Source organism: Maylandia zebra, linkage group LG11, assembly GCF_041146795.1.
Source record: "Maylandia zebra isolate NMK-2024a linkage group LG11, Mzebra_GT3a, whole genome shotgun sequence".
Taxonomy (NCBI): domain Eukaryota; kingdom Metazoa; phylum Chordata; class Actinopteri; order Cichliformes; family Cichlidae; genus Maylandia; species Maylandia zebra.
The window spans coordinates 16,802,042-16,825,989 of NC_135177.1; the positions used below are offsets into that span (position 1 = coordinate 16,802,042).

Here is a 23,948-nt window from a genome sequence, read left to right on the forward strand (position 1 = left end):
GGACACTTCACTTGAAGCAGTCCAAAAACTTACTGCCATGAGGATGCTACAGCAAGCAGCAAACACCGAGTTTTCTTTCTTTTTTTGTGATCACTTGATGGATTTTGTTGCATAACAAACTGTGCAGCTGAAGTTTGCTGTCTGTTATCGTTGAAGAGTTTAGGTGATGAGGAGATGGTGGAGGACAGACTTCTCTTTTGTAGACAAGAGACTTTTAGCATGTGAAAAACATTCAGTTTGACTGGCAGCCCCAAAAGATAATATTCAGTATTTGTACAAATTGTAGCGTACATTCATTAGAGTTACGACTCTTGAAAATGCAGTGGGCATGCTAGCTTTTTATTTTTTGTTTCCTTTTGAGTACACCATGTCTACATTACCAGCTACTTGTTAAAAAATAAAGTGGCATTACAAAACCAAGAGAAGATGTGAGAAAATTGGCAAAATGTTTAAAGGTTTATAGAAATGTTTTCCCGTACCTTTAATTTATTTATTTTTAAAAGTTTCACGGGTGCTTTCAAGTGCTTTTAAATTACAAGACCACCCGGCAGGATCAAGAGTGCTCCAGGAGAAAGAGAAAGCACCAGCAGGAGATTTTTGGTGGTGATGATAGTGATGATGAAGGTTCCTGGTTGCCACCTTTAAGCACTTCTCCCCAAGCAGTTCAGTAAAATGGCTTTCTAAGTAGTCCTAGCTAAAGCAGACCAGCTCTCCACTGCTATTTTCACATGCTCCATCAGAGCAGAAATGACTAAGCTCATTTCTGCTCTAATGGAGCAAATCAGAAATCAATCTGCTCCATTACTCTCTAAGCACTAATACTGCCAAGAGTAATGAACTTCTTGGAAACATCACTGTCCAAAGAGGCTTGAATCACATCCTGACGGGACCAGGAGAAGAGTCAGCGCGCAGAGACATCGCATTCTTTGCTGTGGTGCTGCACCACTTCCTGCTGTCAATAGGACAGTACAGGGTGACCTCATTCCCAGTACTGAACCCCTTGCCACCACTGCCACACGCCCCAATGGCGGAACAATATTCTGGATGCAGCAGAGCAACAAGCAGTGTTCCCTAAACTCCTCTGACCCCCTTTGCTCAAACACCTGCCAATAAATGGGTCCTTCAACGAGAAAGAGTTATTATTCACGTTTGCTTGTGTTTTCTTGTGTTTGAGCGAAAGGCTGTACTCCCTCTTTGACTGTTTTCTTACATTACGTTAGTATTTTAGGACGCTGAAATATGTCTAAAAGGTTGAATACATTTTTATCTTGGTCCTTGTTGTTTAATTAGCTCTTACCTTATACCTCATATCTTTCTTTGTTTACATGACTGGTTCTCCTTTGGTGTGTGTTTTATTTAAAAAAAAAAACTTTTTCAGTTGTTTTAATTTTTTTTATCTCCAAGGTTTAATAAGCTGAAGAATTATTTTCACCATTGCTGACCGAACTCTACCTTTTATTTTTGGGTGTGTGTATATAGTGTACATCTATGTTGTTTGTGAATGGCCTTGAAACAGAATGAAATCTTATTATACTCCTCCATTCTTTTAATGGTATGTTTTAATACACATTACGCTGGATTATCTATAAATGTATTAAAAACCATGAAACTGGGGTGAATGTTTTGAGTGTCTGTTTTAAACCAAAGAACTACTTTTCCCATAATCCTTTGCTTTAAAAGAAGCCGACCGGATGTTGATAATTTGTTGTACATTTAAAGTGTGACATTTAAAGTTCATACGTAACTTCTATTTTTTTTAGGTTTCCGCGTCCTGTTTAATCACACGTTTTGACAAAAACAGTCAAAATTGGCCATGTTTCGCATTTGTTCACGACATTTGAACACAGTCAATTATTTAGTGCCGCACTGGTGCAATGATAAAGAGAAAAAAGCAGCAGTCTTCCAAATTGCATTACTTTCCCCCTGGAGCCTCGCCCCAGTGCATCGTGTTTTGTAGAAATAACTCGTGTAGTGGTAGTAATAATACTGATACTTCTCTAATACTTAAAACACACAAAGATGAAGGGTTACCCAGATTATGTCGCTGACTGTGCTGTGCGCTCTCTGAGTTAATGCATTGGCCGACTGTTACTTGAAGGCAACACAAGGTAAACGTCAAGAATGTTTGATTGTTGAAATCTTTGTGAACGGCTATGGAAGGAAGAGAGTTTTTCCTCGTCAGTGGATTCATTGATCTACGTTCACTGTAAATTTTGTCCTCTTTGATCGCTCGGTTTTTGCACAGCAACCATTACGGAAGCTAACAGTTCATGTTTTGACAGCTCAGCCTGTGTCTGCTAGCTAGCTGCCTACCTAACACTAACTATTTATCGTTAGCTAACACTGACAGCACTAGCTGTGGGAGACTGCTCAGTTTATTGAACAAGGACTTGGGAAAAGACAGTTTCTTCCTGGCAGCTGGCTTAAAGTACGCTTACGTATGTCAGAATTCGTTTACCTAATGTAATGTCGAAATGCCTTCAAAGGTAGCAAGGTTGGAGGGCTAGTTTAGCTAGCTTCAAATGCACAATGAAATATCAAAGGTTACATTGGCAAGACAGAAAACGCTACACTTCCTTTTCTCTTCCCGTACAGTATTAATAAGGCCACATTATTGTCAGAACTGTAGTATTTTTTTACAGTATTATTAGTATTTCATGTGTACAGTTAAAGCTAATATTTTAGTTTTATCAAAACGTGGTTGTTGTCTAAACATCACTGGCTTTAATGTAATTGTTTTTTAATGTTAAAGGCGGTTGATATAGGGTTGGTGGGGACTCGTGTCCTGTTATTGCTTGTAGGGCTACTTGTTTGTTTACACATAAGCACAGGATGTCCCTGGCAAACGTGTACTGCTCACTGCAGCCTACAGCTGGGTCAATCTGTGATACTGAAAACCTGTGAGGCAGGAGTGTCAGGCACCAGACCCAGAAGTTTCTGGTATCATGTAGCCACTCTTGATTTGTGGCTACCAGGCACCATTAAGTACCAGGATGTCTTGAAACCTGAATATTGTAGTCAGTGCTAGCGATTTCTGATGGTGTCAAGCGTTAACATGGATTTAACCTCTACAGTTTGCATTTTGGTTTGATAAATGTCTTGCCGTGTTTCATTTAACCACAAACTACCGCATGTAGTTATGAAGAAATGCCACACGCAAGCAGCGGTACAAGGCTATACCTTTCGAAGATTGGCAGCTGCAGAAGTGCTTGGTTTGTTTGCAGAATAAGTATTCATTAAATAAGCAAGTCTTCTTCTCAGAAAGTGTCAAAGTGGTTAAAATAGTGAAGAAATCGCTAGAAATTAGATCCAGCTTCTTGCTGTAATTTGTCAATGTGTAAAAATGAATCATTTGTCTACAAGAAAGCATCAAAATGTAAAAGTAAGTATACATGTATAGTCATGGTAAGAAGAAGCTGCCTGTCTTTTAATTAACGTAATTTTTTATATCAGCACAAATTGCAAAACATGGTTCTTAGTAAGTCTTACCTTTTAAACAAATATAACCTCAGATAACCAACAACATTTTACATATTGCACAACATCATTATTTGTTTAACAAATGAAAAAGCAGAAGCTCTGGGAGGTTACTGGTATGGACAAGCCAGGTATGTGTTAACACAATGCTAGAGAGGAAATACATCAGCAGTGAGCTTGGAGAAACAACTGTTGCTGTCCATCAATCTGGGAAGGGTTAAAAGACCATTTCCAAACAATTTGAAGTCTATCATTCTAAGTGGGGGAAAAAAAAGTGCAAAAACATTGAAGACCGTTGCCAATTTTCCCTGGAGTGTATCTCCCAGCAGATGCATCCCAAGGTCAGACTGTGCTTGATGGTACAATTGGAAGAAGTATGGCTTGTTTAGAAGGATTTCAGGAGAAAATCTCTTCTTTCTAAAAAAAAAAACAACACATGGCAGCTCAGCTTAGATTTGCAAAGTTACATCTGAACAAAGCACAAGACTTCTAGAACAGTGTCCTTTAAACAGACGAGCTAATATGGAGATATTTGCCAGTAATGCATGGCGGTGGATGGGTGATGATTAGGGCTCTAAAAGCTGCTGAAACCAGGCATGTGCTTAGTCTTTCACACACTGCTTCTGTATTTTTGGCTTAATTTTTGTTAAATGAGTAGGGATGCGTCATATGTCATGTGATGTTGTTCTCCTGACCTTGCATTTATCTGATTTTAAGACCTGCTACAGGGTGGATGATTTTATCTTTTGTCCTGTTATGTAAAAACCTTATGTTGAAAGCAGGTCTTTTTTTATGACAACCCCAAAGAAATGTATTGAATGTATTGATTATTTATTAGTATAATCATGCACAACATAAAGTAGCGCTTTCTCCACATGGAACGTTTTTTTGTTTTGTTTTGGTTTTACAATCCTTCAATTTATATTCAGCCAAAAATGTATTTTTGCTTCTTGCTATTTTCATTTAAATTTAGGATTCAGATATCCAAAATGATCAAGTTTATATCGGGACCAAGCAGAAATTGGTCCCTCTGTGGTGTCTTAGACCTGCTGTTTTGCTCTTCTCACTCTTGTTTGTCTCTGCCTAACCCACAGGTCATGCATGCAGCCAGCCTTCTAGCCTGCGCTTTGTTCATCCCCAGCGCTTGAGATAATGTTCTACCCGTAGGTGGAGGGTTATCCTCCTACTCCGTTTCTCCCCACTGCCCCCATCAGTCCCAGAGTTCCCTATGTTAACCCTGTTGAGCATGTTTTACTATATCTGTCTGCGGCGGCGCTCCAGGAGTGGAACTCGAGGCGAGGCTCTGACCAGTCGACGGGCTGTGGAATCTGGCCAGAGAGCGGTACTGCCAGTCAGTGTGGAGGTGGAGCAGTACGCCAAAGAGGTTTTGGACTTCAGCTCCCACTATGGCAGTGAGAATAGCATGTCTTACACCATGTGGAACCTGGCAGGGGTGCCTAACGTCTACCCCAGCTCAGGGGACTTCACCCAGACAGCTGTATTCAGAACTTATGGGACGTGGTGGGAACAGTGTGCCAGTGCTCCGCTGCCTTTTCGTCGCACTCCTAAAGGCTTCTACAGTAAGGATTACATTGAGCTAGGCTTTGAGGAGCCCGTCTACCCGACAGCAGTGGAGGTGTTTGAGACCTATTACCCTGGAGCCATCGTCCAGATCCTGGCCTGCTCTCATAATCCTTTCACCCAGAATCCGCCTACTGATGTCAGGTAACAATAGTTCCTTCACACTATGCCATTTCTAAAACTTTACAATACCAGTAAATTGCACAGTTTTCGATTACATAACAAGGCTTCAGTGTTTGGATAAAATCCAGTTGGCATTTCATGGAGTAAAGTACTGCTTGGCCAGAATTTCCACCAGAAAACTACCAGAAACCTGGCAGAGGATGCAATGGGATTAGCTTATTACAATTCTTTATCACGAAGATTAGATGATTAGATGATTTCTTCAACAATCTACCTGCTATAGCACTAACTGCTAATTGTCAAGGGAGTCACACTGCACAGTGGAGCTGCATATATGCAGAGACTGAGCTTTTTTTAATTTCTTAGTTCCGACTTGAAGACGCAGTATTATGTATAGGAGAGCACTGAATCATATTTAGCCATGTTTGCATGCAGATAAATGATTTAGGCTACCTTGATTAGAAAAAACTAAACTGATAAAATTGTATAAAGTCTTAAGATTTGCCTGGATCTTTATTCACTTTTTACAGCTTTAGCTTGGTGTTTACTGCCTCGTGTTAGGTGTTGCCTTATGTTGCCTTGGTCCTGCTCTTGGTGCAGTGTCTCAGTTCATTACTGTCCGAAACAAGTCATAGAATCCCCTCCCCCACAAGCCTGCTTTCCTCTGATTGGCTGCCCCTTTCATTGAAAACATTTTTTTTAAAAACGTGTAGAGCAAAGATTACTAAATGGGGTACATTGTCATTGACACCATAGAGAGCAGAGTATCAGCTTTTACTCTGAAGCCTCAACCTCTGGCTTGTAAGGATTATTTGTATGTCCACTGAGACACACAGGGAGCCAGCAAAAAAAGAAGTGAGACAGAAGTCAGGGTATACAATTCTGATGGAATATGGATGTGGTCAGCTGCTAAAAGCCATTCAAAGTAGTCCCACTATTTAAGAGTGCATGATCAGGAGGACAAAGGAGGAGGGGGGAACAACTAAGCTGTAGTGCCTCTTCACCTCACTGTACAATACCTTGTGCAATACTTTTTGTAAATAGTCAATGGTGCAATAGACCTCAATACTTGAAATGTGCAATTCACTTGTATTTCTATTTTTATTCCTATTTATTCTATTTATCCCCTTTGTATATTTTATTTATATTTGTCTCTGTATTTCCCAGAGGAACCCACCCGAGGGATTAATAAAGTTCTATCTTATCTTATCTTATCAACACTGGAGTTTTGGACCTGATACAGATTTTTAGAGAGTGTAAAGTTTTGATATCACTATATCATTAGTCTTTAGAATACTATAAATGCCTGATTTGTATGTTTGATTTATATTGAAAACAGACAATGATGGGGTTGTTATTTAGTAACTTTCCAATGTGTTTCACAACCTGTGAACATGTGTTGCATAAAGTACTGATAGTACTGCAAACAACAGAGGGAAAACTGCTCTGCTTGCTAAGCTATGTAAAAACATAATTTACAAGTTACACCGCACAGCTTTAAAAAATTTTTTTTTACTGTAATAAAGACAGTTTTCATATGGGGGCATATCCGACAACATATATGGGCAAATCCGTCTGTCTCTGCTTATTAGAAATATGTTAAGATAAAGAGGCAAACACTGTTGTGCACAATGCCACACACAGGCTTAAGAACATTGTTAGGACTGTATTTTCCTGCTGCTTTCAACGAGTACCTAGAGTAGTGCAAAGTAGTCTTAATAGCATTATATAGGTTAAAGAATGTTATTTTTATATTTGCACATGTTTTGTGTTGTCCAGGTGGGAGGTGTTGTGGTCTGGTGAGCCCACCAAGGTGCTGACTCCACAGGCTCGCCAGTTTTCCCCTAAAATAAAGCATATCGGCTTCCCAACCAACCTGTTGCGTCTAGAGGTGAACAGCTCTTTGCTGGACTATTACACCGAACTGGATGCTGTTATCCTGCGTGGGGTAAAAGAGAGGCCTATGCTGGCTCTCTATAAAATGCCCATCATCGACATCAGTGACCTGAGCGACAGCGAAGAGGAGCTGTCTGATGTGGGAGGTCCTTTCAGGCAAGGAGATGGCAAGCACCAGAGGACAGGAAATGGCTACTTTGACAAACTGCCATATGAGGTGATTACAGTCCTTAATAACAAATCAGAAGGCTTGCGTCATCCAAGCCTGGGTTGAAAGTTTAGATACGCACAATGAAATAAAACTGCATTTTTAAATTTTATTTTTCAGATGTGATCTTGTTTGCTTAGTGGTACAGACAGGAGTATTTTCGATCAGTACCTCTTTAATAAATATTAGGTTTAACCATTCCCTATCACACTCTTCCTATTTTGACAAGCACAGAGATCCAACCTGACTCCTCAGCTGCCGCCCTCATTACTTCTACAATTACTGCCTGAAAGTTGCAATATCTAAAATTTCTTTTTCGAAGATGTTCCAGTCACATGCACTAGTCTTACATATAGGTTGAAGGTGCTGCAGTCATTTCTCTGCACACAAAACATTTGCAACGCTGATTATTTGAAGTGTTTTAAAGCTTTCCTTATGCACATCAAGTTTTTTCCTTATTATATGTGCTCAGCATGTGTGCACACGTGCACTTTTTTGTTGTTGTTGTAAAAAATAAAAAAAAACGTGTCACACACGAACACTGCGGGTTGAACCATTCTGGCACTTTCTTGATCTCGCACTCACAGACAGTCATTTTCATGCCATACAGATGTATCATGTTGTCTGAGGCGAGCTTCAAAACACCAGCAGTACTCTTGATAGTTGTTCTCTTATCTCCTATCCAAACCACTGCCATTAACAGCAGTCTTCACAACCGCTGTGTGTTTGTTTCAGAAACACAATATAGCTATTATCTGTCAGCTGATACCAGCTTGAACACAGTGTATTGTTAATCCACTGTGACACACACACACGCACAACCATTCTTTCTCTTTGAGAGACACACGAATGCGGTGCAAAACAAGCCGGCTCACCGCTGATCCTGCTATCGGTGCTGTGTCTCCCAGATAACCACTATTTAGATCTGCCTGACAGAGGGGACGCAATTAACATTCTCCACTCTACACTGAACTATTTTCTCTTCTCTGCTAGGTTCCACTATTCTTTAATGTTCTCTATTATGTGTTATTTTCTGCTTATGTTTTCTTACAAGACCAAACATGTCTTGTCTCTCACCCTCCTCGTATCTTACCATTTCTCCTCTCCTCTCCTCTCCTCGTCTCCTATCTTAACCCCTCTCCCCCGACTCCCGTCCACAGCTCATCCAGCTGATACTGAGCCACCTGACCCTGCCAGACCTCTGCCGTCTGGCCCAGAGCTGTAAGCTGCTGCACCAGCACTGCTGTGACCCGCTACAGTACACCCAGCTGAGTCTGCAGCCTTACTGGGCCCGGCTGAGTGACGCCTCCCTGGGACACCTGCAGAGCCGCTGCACCCTCCTCCAGAGGCTCAACCTGTCCTGGACCGGCAACCGTGGAGCCCTTACCCTGACGGGCTTCAGCAGGTCAGACTATCAGCGGGCCACGAATGGCAGCAAACAGGGAAATGACCTTGGAAAGTAGCAATAGAAGTAAAAGCACTTTTTCAAGGAGGAGCATACTGAAACAAAGAAAATCAGTTTACACATTCTTCTGTAACTGATTGAAAAATAAATTAAGAAGAGGATGAAGGACTACTGGGGAATTGATGGCTTTTTTGTTCGTTTTTGTTTTTGGCCTCTTGTCACTCATTTCTCTCAATCTCCCGCCTTAGTTTCATGAAGGCCTGTGGTCCCAGCCTGGTCTGCCTGGAAATGTCATGCTGCCACTTCCTGAACGAAGCCTGTCTCGAGGTCATCTCCCAGACTTGTCCTGGACTCCAGGAGCTCAACCTGTCCTCCTGTGATCGTCTCCCCCCACAGGCCTTCACGCACATCTCAAAACTTACACGCCTCCGCAGGCTGGTGCTTTACCGAACAAAGATAGAGGTATGCGCTGCAAACAGTGTCTCTGCGAAACTAATCAGAGTGATTCGCGTGGACTTCGATCTGTCTTGTTTAAATATAGAGCAGGTCAAATTGTTGTTTGGTTAATGATATATCCGATACCCTGGCTGTTTATAATTTGCAGACTGCTCCTTTTTCTAAATGTATAAAATGTTTTATTCACCATTGATGCTGAGTTGTTATAAAAAAATTACAAAAAGATTTTTAAAAAATGAATTATCTTTCGTATTTTGAATATATAGAATGTCAGAGATTTTCAAGAGGTAGATTCCACACGGTGGAAAGGTCAGAGAATTTAGTCACTTTTCCTGATATTCAAGCAACAGAATTTGATCAATTGTATCTAATAAAGCAGAAAATGCCTTTTGGGTTTGCATCAGAAAGGGCGTCTGGCAAATCAAACATGAGGAGCTGCCCACTGTGCCGACCCCTTGAGATAAAAGAGCAGCCAGAGGCAGCTTTTATCTTCTTAAAGGGGACCTGCTCATCGCCAACTCTGTACTTTTATTCTTGGACTGTATTAGAGTAGTTTTGCATGATTCACAGTTCAAACGAATCCTTTATCTTACACTAAGCCTTGGTGCAAACCGATTTAGCTCATGTCATAACCTCTTTCATTGCTAGGCCACATGAACTGTTACCAACAGCCTCCACTGGCCTCCTCCCCCCTTTCAGAAACTCAGGTTTTACAGCATTAACATACTGATGACTTATGACTTTTCTGTGATAGGGGATCTGTAAGCAATTAAAACCACATTTTCCTCATTTATAAAGTCTGAGGTCCACCTGTGTAACTGAACTAATATAAAAAAAAAAAGATCATCATTTTGTTTTAAAGATGTTTTAATCTTATTTTTTTCGTGTTTAGTTAATCATCTGATGACCTCCTTTGTTTCACTTGAAACATGCATATAGTATAGGTTTGAACAAAACTTCCCAAAAATGTGCATTTAATGTAAAAACTAATGATTTCTCCTTAAGAAAGATTTAAGATGAACTGAGTAAACTCTGATTCTACAGGGTGTTGAATATACATCGCATGTATTCAAGCTCAGGCATGTCTGATGTGTAATATCACTGTGCCTTGTTTTGGTGGTGCACCTCAGCGTTTCTCTAGTGTTTGTCATGTTTCAGAGTGACGTTGTGGGCAACAGACAGTGTAGAGTTTCTGCGGTGGAGCCAGGCAGCGTGCTGCAGGTTGTTTACACCCGGACAGACAGAGCGAGCCGTGTGTCTGTTTGAGGCCCTGACATCTCAGCTGTCATTACCTTGTCACTGCTCTAATTAAATGGCTAGCTTACAGGAGAGAGGCACTTATAAAAATGCCTTACACCGAGTCGAGCACACGCGCGCACACGCAGACAAGAGGCTTTCACTTTCATGTCTGACACATTCTCCTACCGCTGAGGTGCATGTGTTGGCAGTTGCAGCACTGAATTCTGATATCTCCATATACTAGTTGTAGTGCTGCTCGAGAGGCCTCCGTTTTCACTTTTTTCACTCCACAAGGAGGTGGAAAAATTGTTTCCTGTGCTTTATTAAAAACCTTTTAATCCTGAAAGTGCTGGGTGTGCCAGGTAACAGACAGGAAGTTACTTAAACGGGAACTTTAGGTGACATGACTGGATTTGTTACCGCTACTAAAACCTATGTTGTTTTAAATTATCTTATATATAGATTTACACTCAGGTAAGATGCTACCGGTGTTTTAAATCTCTTTTGCTCCTTCTACCTACCTGGTTTTCACCTGTGCACCTCTGTCTCCGTCTCTCCTTTCCTCCACAGCAAACAGCCATCTTAAGCATTCTGACTTTCTGCATAGAGCTAAGACACCTCAACCTGGGGAGCTGTGTGAGGGTGAGAATGTGCACACATATGAAGTTTCAAAGAAAGCTACAATCTTAACTATTACCTTTCATTTTGGAAGCTTGTCTAAAAGATGCCAGATAGGAAGATGAAAGAGAGCCCTGTGATCCCTGGCAAATGGCTTAGTCACACTGGAGTAAAAGTAGGACAGCAATCTTATCGTAACTGGGAAAAATCTGTGCTTATATAATTGAATTTAATGTTTTTTTGCATTAAAAACTGATTACAAGTAGTTGCAGTACCCACTTGTGCGATCGCACAGGTTGTCTGATGGAAGGCATCCTGTCTGCAAACAATGGTGGCCTGATTCAAACTCACTGGAATCACTCTGATTAGTGAAGGTTTCAAGTAAATGATGTTTAATTTATGAACACAAACAGTTTGAAAATGCAGTCAGCGTGTGAGCCAGTCAGCTGGTGGCCAATTGTGTGCGTTCTGGTTATATTCCTACATAAAGTCAAGGTTTGCTAAGCACCTACAGTATATCACATTGCAGTTAAATCGCTGTCCTGAAGCAGCAAGGTCTCTATTTTTGGAGGAATTGCTTCTGTTGAATTTCTGAGGTTCTCGCTCGACTCTGTAAGTAGTTAATATTGATTTCTGAGTATGTACACTGCAACACATTTGCAATTGTTGACAGTTTGTCACAAGTTAATCACTGTATTAACACAAAATGATTGCATGTAATTGCCAACTTGACCCAGTTCAGTAGTAAGCTGACAGCACAGCTGACAGACTGATAGGCAAATCACTCTTATCACCATCTTCCCACGCCAAAGTCTCTTTGAAGATGGCAACTGACTGGGAGTGGTCAAGACCTGGTCCCTGTCTGTGACAGGATTGCAAGGTCATTGCACAAGGTCACAATCATTTTGGTCATACCTCAACCACCGTTTTTCTTAGTGTGACTGTTGCATAATGCTGTAGTCACACAGGCCTAGACACCATTTGGCCACCATTTAGGATACTCTAGTGGCTAGTGATAAATATGTATACCCTGACTGGTTAGTGAGTGATTACTGGAGGTTTCTGGCTGTTGCCAAGTGAATTCAGATGCAAAGAGGGTGCTGACCATGCACTCTTTGCGATTGCTCACCTTAGTGTTTGCATGGAAGACACCCATTTGCAAACGCTAATCATAGAACGCTAATGAGATCTGGAAAAACGTGCGTCTTAAGACCAAAACCAAGTTTCACTACTGCTCCATGTTTAGACAGCAGTGACATTAAGCTTCTTCCGTGCAAACTACAGTCAACCATGGCAACTTGCTGGGGGCCAAAGAAGTTTTCAGTGCAGCACCGTGTACCTCTTTAGTACCAATTTCACCCAGTGACAGCAAATGCCAACAACCACTTGAAAACCAGTCTGGGAATACACATTTTTCACTAACAGCCGGTGGTTGGCATGGGGTCACTGGCTAATCTTTGTGCAGTCTGTGCTAAGATAAGATAATTGGTTGGTAGTTGTAGACTTCTGTGAGAGCGGTGTCATTCTCCTGTTACTCCTTTAATGATGGCTCATTGAATATGAGGGGAATGGTATACAGCAACTGTTGTGGACAGATATGTATGATGATATTAAAGTACAATACGTTTTATTATTAACATCTTTTAGAATTATTAATGAGGCATTTTAATAAATGTTTAGTGTATCATGATGATAATGATGGGGCATCTGTGTGTGTTTAACTCCCTAAAAAAAGTTGAATGACTTTGATGGAAATATTGATATAATACATGAGAAAATCCTCTTGTGGTCTTTCTCAAGACATAACTGTCACCATCAGAAATAAAGTTATGCAACATTTGGCAAGAGAAATGCATAAAGGCAGCGACTCTCTCTGCCAGAGTTTAAATATCCATCACTGCTAACTCTGAGAAATGTTCTTGCTGTCATTTTTGTAGCTGAGTTATCTGCTCGGGCTGTTTTTAGTTGTTAAATTGCATTTCTTTGCTTTCATCTTTGGATGAAACAATGAAATATGGCCAGCATTACCTGACACCAAAGAACAATAACAGCCTCGCAAACATAAATCAGTTCCTGAAAGACTATTTTGTTTTTTACGGTGAAAGTATTCCGCGTTAGTGCTTTGTTCTTTTGCTCTCTCGAGGAAGCGAGGTTACGAGCCACAAGCCGGGTGATGCCGCTAATCAGCTTTTTATTATCGCAGCATTTCAAAAGTTTGTTCAGAATATATTAGATAGACTATTGACTGACTCATCCTGACAGCATCATCTTCCTTTACGTTATCCTAAAGGCACATTTTTAAAAGCCTGGGACTGTGACAGTGTTGTAGATGAGCACAGATCACAGCACCTCTGCCCGTACATCGCTCACACCGACGTGTACAAATCATAACATCTGAATCGACTGCAGCATACGACGAGGGTGGTTTTGCACATTAAAGCGGGTCTGAATCGTCCAAATGTCCCTCTGGGAACTTGCTTGTGAGCTGCAAATGCTGCATATTGTATAGAGAGTAAATGCTCCTGTCTCACTTACAGATCGAAGACTATGATGTTGTAGCCAGTATGCTGGCCACTCGCTGTCGCTCGCTGTGCTCTCTGGACCTGTGGCGTTGCAGAAACCTGACCGATCGAGGCCTGACTGAGCTCGTCTCAGGGTGCAGGTAGTCACTTGAAGCTACTGTTGTTTATAACACCTGCGGACTCCAGGCATGTGCAAAATAACCATTCATAACAGCTTCTTTTTTTTTTTTAAGTGCTAATTTTGCCCCAAAATAAGATTTCAGGAAGCTCCTCCCCCCTCTCTGCTCCTGCCACCATCTTTTTGCTTGGTGGGGAGTTTTCATAGCTTTCAGTTCAGGATTCTTCTCATATAACATCTTTGGTTGTAAAATTGTCCAGGACCTGAAATGGTGTTAGTTTCCTCTGCGATTGCTTTGTTTTTGTTAAAACACTTACACATTAGAGACACTGCATGGTTTCTCTGTGAATATCCAAATTTGTCCTTGCGTCACCCCAGTTTACTTGTTGGCTCTGTTGTTGCTCAGGATGTTGGAGGAACTGGACCTGGGCTGGTGTCCCACGCTGCAGAGCAGTACGGGATGTTTCCAACACCTCGCCCGCAGCCTTCCACGCCTGCGCAAGCTCTTCCTCACTGCCAACCGCACCGTCTGCGACTCAGACATAGAGGAGCTGGCAGCCAGCTGCCCCTGTCTGAGGCATCTCGACATTCTGGGTAAGCTCTCCCTCACACATATGTGGAAACAAACGTTTGCCTTATTAATCATTTGTTAATGAGTGTCAAGTTCGTGGTTATTCGGTCATGACTTATGTTTCATCACGTTGGTGTATAAAGCTCCCCATCAGAGCAGCATAGCCACAACTTAACTTTTTATAAGAGACTTTGTCAGTTGGGCAACTGCATTTTTGATTTAGCTCATCGTTCACTTATCATATTCACAGCAGGCCCATTCCCAGTGTAGCATTTGAGGGGTGAAAAAAACCTTCAAGTTAACCTCGAACACAAACTCAAATAATCAGCTTAATATTGCTATACAGTAGTGCTCAGTAAGCAAAGTTACAGCAGCACACCATAGCAGTAACACTCTAGTTCCAGTTGCATAAGTTGGTGTTTTTGACAGCACAGTAGCTTCAGTGTTAGTCAGGCTATGCTGATGTGTCAGTTCTTTAGTTATTTCAGATGTGCTTCAGTGGTTGACTCGCTGGAAGGTGTGCAAATGATTTTGGTCTGGACTCTATGATCTGTGTGAACAGGCAGAGAGGAACTTTACTTCATTTACAAAGAAAATACACACGCAGTTTCCTTTTTAAGAAGTAGCCAGACATAAAAATATCATTGTTTTTATTTCACAGCTCTGTGTTTTGTTTTATTTTTTATGCGTTTTTTGTGAAGTGTTTTTCACCTTCTGCGTGTCCCTGTTGTGATACGTCTGCCGGACAGGTACACGGTCAGTGAGCGCCGCCTCACTGAAGAAACTCCTCCAGTCGTGTCCTCAGCTTGTCCTCCTGGACGTCTCCTTCTGCTCACAGATAGACATGCGCATCGTCCAGGAGCTCTCTGGCCTCTTCCCCAATGTGGCCATCAAGAAAAGCTTCACTCAGTGACCCCAGCATTGGCTCATTTCCCACTACTGAGATGTAGCAAGTGGAGGGAGGTACTGGTCAGCCCATACTGCCCCAGAGTGATTCAGAGGCAGGTCAGATGCAGGAGGAGATTGCAGACCTGCCTCTGCTTGTATCACGGACGAGATCTTCTTTTAGCGGTCAGTATAAAAAGCGGTGGGACTGGGTGAGGAGGATTTTACTGGCTTTACTGATTTAGTGAACCTAAATGACTACAGATTTGTAGGAGCAGGATTATACAACATAAGACACTTGTATTTTTGGGTGGGGGTTTTGTTTGTTTGTTTTTTAAATCAGGGTTGTTGCAGTGAAGCTGCCACATGTTCCCACAATATGAATCAGCACTTACAGTATGTATTGCCAGATAACAAACGGCAAGGAAATATGCCTTACCACTAGAAATCACACATGAAAAAAGCAACATTTGAGAGAAAACTTCTTTTAAGCATCTTTTTAGGAAAACAAATGGAACACAAAGCATTCTTACCTGTTACTGGACTTCACATAATAATATTAGCTACATATCAGGGCCTTGGTCAGTGCCTTGTTTGATTGTGGAATATGAACAGGCTGGTTTGTACATGAAGGTCTTTCCGGTGGTGTTTATCACCATTCACTCACTTTCATTGAATCATAGTGGATGGTGTTGTGTTCAAAGGGGCTTTAAAGGTGAAAACAGCTGCACTAGATGCAATGCACTGTGGTTAGTGTTATTCTTTTATTTTTTTACTTTAATGAGACTATCACAAGTTAATATGTGTTGCTACAAACTGCAGGATCATCATTAAATGTCCATGCACTAGAGATTTAGCAATGGCATGTTTCCATCAATGGGGAAAAAAATTGTTTTCATTTCCACATGCTCTAAAATTGCAGGAGTACAGAAAACACCTAAAGGCATCAAATTCAAAAGATATGCACACTGACTCTTTTGAAATAAAAGCGCAGAGAAGTAATGAAGATCTTATTTAAGATGACATGAAACAAATCTAAAAATCTTTTCCTCTCCAACTCTCAGTTAGGCGCTTTTGGTCCAGCAGTTAATATTTTTACTAGGATAATATGAAAGAATTTCCAACTGTATTACCTGGGCAGCTGTTAATGTGTCACCACATATCAGACACTTCAGATGAATGTAGTAATATTCTATATTAAGTCCGAGTGTTAACAAGTAAGAAATACAGGGGTAGTTATTAACTAGAGGCCTTTGTTGGAATACTGTAGAGAAAGTCATCTGCAGCTGAAGCAGTTGAATGTGTTTGGCTGTATACAGTACATCAGACAATTCAGTGGACTAAATGAAATAGAAAGTGTTAATAATCGGGGTGCTTGCTAATTGGTTTTGTTCAGACCTCATAGGTTGTGTAAACATTTCAGCGTAGGCAAATTGGGGCCTTTAGGCTAAAGTTTTGTTTCCCCAAGTTTGAAAGTCACTGGCTCCTCCGCCGAGGTGAGAGCTCAGGTGGGGGAGTGTTTTCAGTGCTGTTTTTCTGTCAGCAAGTTTACACAAGCTGAGTTTCATGAAACTTGGAGAGCTGGGCCCAGGCATTAAAATTAGCTGCAAATGCAGAACACCTTCTTTGAAAGTGCAAGATAGGCCCTCTGCAGTGTCATAATGTTAGTGCTGTTTCTGTTGTCGTTCCTGTTGAGTTCTGTCACTGCTGTCTGACTGCAGCCGACTACATAACCCACTCCGATCAAATTCCACCGCTGAGAAGGAGTGCTGTAAATTAAGCCGAGGACGTAATGTTAACGTGTAACGAGTGTAAGTACGATATGTGACCTCAGTATTTGTCCTCAAACTCAGGGGCTATATATAATCTCATGTTCATTAAATGTCACTTTTTTTAAAAACATGTTTTACTCCAGAAACCAGCACAAAGGACATCTTTACAGAAAGTAACACCAGACTTGAGTTAGCTTTAAGGTTACCGGGCTTTGGTGTTGCTCACAACAAACACACACGTGACACAAATCGTCAGTTTGCGCTGGCGTAACAGAGATGTTAATCAGAGCTTATTGAGTGTTGAATGTTGCAGTAATTGTATGAAAAATGTACTGCTGCTGATTATTTATTTTTTGTAATATATGAAGCCAAGGCTGCAGTGTGGGAGAAGTGCTTGAAGAGCATTTTTGTGTTTGAAACAAACTTGAATTTTTAGTTGAAGCACATGCTACTAGTCAATATTTGTGCCTTATGCTCCTGTTTGAATGTTGTGTCCAAGTGGTTTAGATTGTGGTGAAGTGCTTCGCTTTTTTTTTTTCTTTTTTTTTAATGCCCTTCAACCAAAGTAATAACACATTAATCTGGTCGTCATCAGTCTCACACCTATATTTGACCAGTTTCTGTGCCATATACCTTATATCAGCCATGTTAATTATTGCAAAATATAGAGCTATATATGCAAAAAATGGTTTATTTATATTTCCCTCGGCAATGAAAATGTTATTTATACTCATTATTGGTGGATGTTTAAATGGTAATATACAATTTGGGGAACTGTTTCTTGGGTTTTTTGGTATTTTGCCTAGCTTAGCACTAAGACTGAAAGTATGTCTTTACCCTAGCCTAACATGAAGTGGAAATGTGTTTTTAGCCTGGCTCAGCATAAAGACTGAAAACATGCCTTTAGTCTGACTTAGCAGTAAGAGTGAATGCACGTCTTTGCCTTAGTTTAGTTTACCTTAGTTTGTGCAATGCTAGTCCACTAAACCTCAAATCACGCGGGCCTACAGACCAATCAGCAACCTGCCCCCCGGTAACCCAAAATACTCCAGAAACGTAAAAAAGACTGAAATTCAGATTTGCTCAGTGATCGATGTTAGAGAATGTACATATTTTCCCATCTGCCAGTTGTTTAAGCTTTAAGAAATAAATATGGCAGCGACATTTGCGTTCTGCAGCTACAGTCATTACCTTTCTAAACACCTTAAAAATGACTTCCACTCTGTTCCTGCTTCCAGTCTCTGTGCTGAGCTAGGCTAAACCCAGAGCGGTCCTGGCTGCGCAGAAGTCAATCACATATCGATCTTCCAGTCTTGTTATTGGTGTGGGTATGGTTAAATTGCTGCATAAGAGTGGGAAATTAATACTTGGTTTATTTCCAGTTTTGTTATAAACAGGTGTGGTAACAGTATGGCACACCAGGCCTTTCACTAATGCATCAGTTTTGCCCAGCCCACCCAAATTTTTAATACATTTTGATGTTGTTTTTTTTTTAAATTGTTATTTATCCAGGTAAAGCGCTCATTTCGAAGACCTGCTATCATGTAATTATGTAATTATGTCAGTAATAACTACTGCACCACAATAAAAACACTGTCACTGTTATACTTTGTACAGCAACTATCTGCAACAGCATTAATTTGCAAAGTATTTAAAAAGTGAGCACCACTCTCAGATCATCACTGTTTGACCAGTGATGCAGTTTGGTGTATTTTTCTGAGGTGGCCCTATGCTTCTTTTTTTCTTCCTCTAATGAATATGCAGTCTCTCTTCTCCCACTCTGGATATGTGATCAACCTTTGTGCCATGAACTGGGAGGACCTGCAGCGGCGCTCCCTCCGCTGCAGCGTGAAAGCCACTGTTGTGTAAAGAGATTGTGTGTGTCTCTGTCGCGATGAAATGCGGTGCTTCAATTTCACCAGGTTTTAAATAAACCGAAGGCTGATGACTGAGTGTGTGTGGCTCATTTTTGATCCTGTAGGAGCAGAGATGTAAGCAGTCTGACTGTAGAACAAAGTGGCTGCGAAGGCATTAACTCGCTCATATTCTATTTTCTCTTATTCTTCAGCTTCATTGAACAGCACGCCACTGCCGCCGAAACAAATGGAAATTGCTCCGCTGTATCATGTTGGGGCTTCTTAAGAAGAGAGTCGTCTAAGTGTGATTTGGGGTTGGAGGCGTGGGGGGGGGAGTAGGCTCGTCTACTGAATCCACAACAACTAGCAGAGCCATTAGTCAGGATGAGTGACTGGATAGTCGTTGCGGAATGATCCTTTTTGCCTTAACCCTCTGCCATTTTACAGTCTATTAATACCACAGGGAGAAGTGACATTAGCTTGTCTTCTTAACGGCCTTTTAATGAATTGTTTATGCCTAGTTTAATGATGTATATTGTGGCCCTGTAATGTGCCCTAATGACGGAGAACGAGGCGGCCTCGGCTGAAGTATTAATTTGGACTGCCTCCCCAATGATTATTCCTCAGCCACTAACGTCGCCGTGCGTGCTTGCGCGCGAGCGTGGATGCAAACGTGATTCATGGAGGCTTTCCGCTCTGCACTACAGCTTGATTTCTTGCTGTCACGCTCCTCTACGAGCCTGATATATCCAGGGGGGGTTCCACAGCAATTAGTTCAGCTTTTTATTTGTCTTTCAAGTGCCTACAGACATAGCTTGACGAATCTGCAAGGGGAATATATGGATGGAAATATTGTTCCTGAATAATAAATCCAGCGTTTAAAAAGTAAATGGGAGGGGGGTAGGGAGTGGTGTCACAAGGTCTCTCCGTTCCTTTTTCTTCCCCCCCCCCCCCTTATCTCCAGATGGTGTGAGTGACACAAGAGCATACCTGGACAAAGCTGACAGCAGAAACAGTCTTCTCTGTGGTCTACCTCCTCTGAGCCCTCCTCAGGCTGGGATTCGACAGGCCTCAGACCTGCCTGAGGGAGACCTCACCGTGATACCCATCATTATGTGGCTTGGTGCTGCTTCTCTAGTTTCCCTCCTTGGACTCTAATAATGAAGACATCCCTGGCAGTCCTCACCGTTGTGTCTGAAGCTTATTACTTTTGTTATGTTTTTAAGGATATTGAATGTCAGCACTCAGTTTCTTAAATCTATTCCAAGCACTAAACTCAACAGGGTGGTGTTTTGAAGCTACAGGGGTACACTGTTTCTTTAGCCGTCTGTGCATCCACGAGGATAACTGTTTTTATTTGTACATGTTGCCAAACTGTGATACCTCGCCCTAATTATTGTAAACAAAGTGCCACCACACAGTGACTCTTCAGAGATCCGATCTGATGCTGGCTGAAGAGATGCGGTGCTTGTTTCTCAAAATGAACTCACTCTATCCTGTTACATCAAGTCCCTCTTTTTTTTTTTTTTTTTTTTTGGTCTCCTTTCAGAAAATTGATTTTCTAGGACTTAAAAAAAAAAAATCTGGCCTCTCATTGCAGGCTATGGCCTCAGTGTTGGACGTGAGTTACAAGGAGAGACTTTCCTTGCTGAGATTGTTTCCTTTGAAGAATTTTTAGGAGCCTGAAGTGTTTTTTTTTTTCCCTTCTTATCCCTCTAATCATAGTGTGACCCGTCAGCATTATCTCGGGTCTCCTCGTTCGAAATGAACAACACAGTTTTTCTTGTTTTGAACCAAACAGCCATCCTGCAGATTTCACACCAACTTTGACCTGGTGGCACAGATGATTAGAAATGTATTAAAGTGACATCTACATTATTAAAACAGAGGGTTGCCTGCAAATGCTGGCCTTAGTCACGGCTTTTTTTTTTTTGTTTTCCTCTCAATAAACAGAGAAAGAAGTCAAAGTGTGTGTGAATTTAGAGAGTAGACAGTTTAGTCTTACTCTTTCAATATTTTCAGCTTTGAACTACAACTGTAATCCACTTTAATTTTAGACTTTTCCTGTGTGAGTATCTGTCTTTATTAAATAAAATAATAATATAATATCCATCCATCCATTCGCTTCCGCTTATCCTTTTCAGGGTCACGGGGAGCGCTGGAGCCTATCCCAGCTGTCATAGGGCGAGAGGCGGGGTACACCCTGGACAGGTCGCCAGTCTGTCGCAGGGCTAACACACAGGGACAGACAACCATTCGCGCTCATATTCACTCCCGCATTCACACCTATGGGCAATTTGGATTAACCAATTAACCTATCCCCACAAACTGCATGTTCTCCCCGTGTTTGCGTGGGTTCCCTCCGGGTACTCCGGCTTCCTCCCACCGTCCAAAGACATGCAGTTTGTGGGGATAGGTTACAGTATAATATAATATAATATAAATGTCTAAATACTACCAGTGGCTGGACTAAAAGACAGCGCAGAGGCACTAATTGTGGCAGCAGAGGAACAAGCTTTAAGTAAAAGATCCAAGGCCAGCCAGTAACGTTTACTTTGGTCCTCTGGAGGTAGTTCTGCAGGAGCGATGTATGTCTTGGCTCATTGTCAAGACATCCATCGAGAACCAGTTTTGCTGCTGCCTGCATGAGGTTTTCTTTTTCAAAATCTTCACATATGCTTCTTCATGGTTCCTTCCACCTTGATGAGATTCCCAGTTCCAGGTGTATTGAAGCATCCCTACAGCATAACACTCCCACCACCATGTTTCACTGTGAGCAATGTTCTTTGAATTGTATGTCTTTTCCTTCTGTCTCCAAACATAATCAGCGTGTCTGTGTCCAGAGAGCTCTAGTTTCATCTCATCTGACCAAAGGACACAGTTCCAGTAAGCATAATCTTTCTCCAGGTTGTCCTTGGCGTACTTCAGTCTGGCTTGAATGTGTCTTCTTTCTCTTGTCCACGTCACAGTCCACTTATAAGCAGAATTCTAGTGATAGTCTTCTTTACGTCAACAGTCCTGACTTTGCTAAGTAATTCATTCATGTCTTGGCAGTTGTTCTGGGTTCTTCAGACACATCTCTCACTAGTTTGCTTTACAGAGTCTTTGAAGTTTTTTCGCTTCCTGTTTCTGCCAGGCTTGTTCTGTACTGTGTGGCTCTCTTTGAATTCCTTGATGATACATCTCAGTCCAGTTCTTGACACTTGGCGGCTTTGTGATAACTTTGTATATCCATCTCCCGCTTTGTGAGCATCCACAATTCTTTTTCTCAAGTCTAAACAGATGTCTTTTGTATTTGGCATGATGTTTTCTCCACTGAAGTTTTTATATTGTGTGTAAATTGGAAGATAACCCTCAGTTTTAAATTGCTTTTACTGCATAGAGCAATACAGAGGTGAAGCACATCATTGCACAGCAGTGGTTTGTGCTATGGCTCAGTAAAAAGGGGACTAATAATATTGACCCTGGTAATTTTTGGTTTTTTGGAAATAATTCTGTGATTATACAAATATAATGGCACTGTTAAAATTTTTTTATGTGGCCAATGATACATTTACAGCCGATATAAAAGCTTTATTTGTCCACCTAAAGCTTCCTGTTCTTACACCGGGCCTTCACAGCGTGGGTCTGGCACAGGATGTGTGCGATGGCCGTGCTGAAGGATGAGCATGTTTCACAAACAGGCCGAGCAATTATAGCCCGAATAATTATGCGCTGAAGGGGAGACACGACTCGCCCCGTTGATCAGCAAAGTTCATGTGAAGTTATAATTAAACAATAACTCGTTTACAAATGAACGCACACGCGCGTTTGTGTGCTTAAGTGTGCAAAGTGTAATTAGCTGCGATGCATCTGAGTGAAACCGAAACAACAACAATGTCAAATGGTGGAATTATGTTCAGCTCGTGAGCTTGTATCACTGTTATCTGTGTGTGTTTCTGTGTGTGCGTGGAGGAGGTGTGAGTAAAGAGAGACTGACAGATAAGTGAGCGATTGTTGGGCTGATTGGTCCTCACAGGACTCAGAGATGGACCCTGATGTTTGATGCTTCGTACAAACGCATTAAGTGAAGATCACTGTGGAGGGGATGGATGGCTAAAACCTTCGCGTTCAAAATCAATTAGACCCCTGAAATTCACACTGAAACATTGCGTAGTTACACACACAGTGTTAAACTAGATTTCTGTGATCTGAGTGAGATTGTGTATCACTTTTTTGATATGTATCCACATTTGTCGAATCACACTTACACCTAACAGCCCCCCTGTTAGCAAGTTAGTAAAACCACTAATTGCACATGCTCATCTAGTGGCAGGGCTGAGCGTGCTGAGTCAGCGATGCTCCTTAAATCTCACACTGTACACCCCTACTTCATTGCCCACCGCTGGAGACACTGGTTCTGTCACTAGAAGAGAACAAAACCCTCCAATGCTGTCGAGGTAAGTTTACATACAGACGAGGCTTATCTAATGGAGGTGAGACATGACAACCTGACTCATACTTGTGTAAAAGAGTCTTTCACAATCAGCTTGTAGTTTTAACGCGGAGGGCCCACAGTGAGCACGAATCTGGGCAGGGATGTGGAGCTTGGTGGAGGCTTGAAGAATCACTTGCACTTTGGTCAACCCCACACAGAGACTGGCCAGCTGTGAATGGCAAAGATATAACCAGTGGAAAACTGCTCCACTGCACTTTTATTTAGATTGAATTGTAATTATGAATTGTAGTTGGACAAACTCCCTCCTTTCATGGGGACGCTAACATTAAAGCCTGATTTTATGGAATTAATAAACTGTAACATCTTTTCAACTTTTAACATTTCTGCACATTGAATTTTTTCCCATTTTTGTTTTGTTTTTATGAATGAAAAGTAATGTCCTCCATCTGGTCGGACAGTTAAAGGGATGAACAATGAACCTGACTTTCATCTGTCAGCTTAGTGAAATCTTTTTTTTATTTTTTATTTTTTTTTTACCTTGCATTAATTGGCATAAGAATATGAACTTAAAAAAAACAGTATCCCAACATAATATCCCCAAAGAACAGAGAAGCCTTCTATTCCACGTTTCTGTCGTGAAAGGAAAACTTGACCCGACCTCCTCCCGAGGCTCCTGCTGGTGTCGCAAGATGGCGCTAGAGCATCGACCATGTGTCCCCCCCCCCACCCCAACCCTCCCGCTTCTCTTCCTCTGCTCGGTTCAGTCAGCGCCACAGCATCAGC

At 41.6% G+C, this 23,948-nt stretch overlaps 1 protein-coding gene across 5 annotated transcripts; it reads left to right on the top strand.

Moving 5' to 3' along the window:
• Positions 1-1,908: 1,908 nt before the first annotated feature.
• Positions 1,909-18,819, top strand: fbxl4 (F-box and leucine-rich repeat protein 4). 5 transcript variants are annotated; one of them, XM_004541633.4, is made up of 9 exons: positions 1,909-2,108; positions 4,572-5,202; positions 6,961-7,294; positions 8,446-8,690; positions 8,939-9,152; positions 10,956-11,027; positions 13,541-13,665; positions 14,050-14,237; positions 14,964-18,819. In XM_004541633.4, exons 2-9 carry the CDS (start codon positions 4,706-4,708, stop codon positions 15,125-15,127), a joined length of 1,839 nt encoding a protein of 612 aa, XP_004541690.1. In that variant the 5' UTR covers positions 1,909-2,108; positions 4,572-4,705; the 3' UTR covers positions 15,128-18,819. The 5 variants fall into 5 exon arrangements, with proteins under 5 accessions (XP_004541690.1, XP_004541687.1, XP_004541689.1 ...); XM_004541630.5 differs by having other exon boundaries at positions 2,106-2,206; XM_004541632.5 differs by lacking the exon at positions 1,909-2,108 and adding an exon at positions 2,213-2,438.
• The last annotated feature ends 5,129 nt before the right edge of the window (positions 18,820-23,948 follow it).

Coding starts and splice junctions, on each gene's coding strand:
- fbxl4 (XM_004541633.4), top strand. CDS start 4,706: ATGTTAACCCTGTTGAGCATGTTTTACTATATCTGTCTGCGGCGGCGC. Junction 9,153..10,955: donor TTTACCGAACAAAGATAGAG/GTATGCGCTGCA, acceptor TTTCCTCCACAG/CAAACAGCCATCTTAAGCAT. Junction 14,238..14,963: donor GAGGCATCTCGACATTCTGG/GTAAGCTCTCCC, acceptor TCTGCCGGACAG/GTACACGGTCAGTGAGCGCC.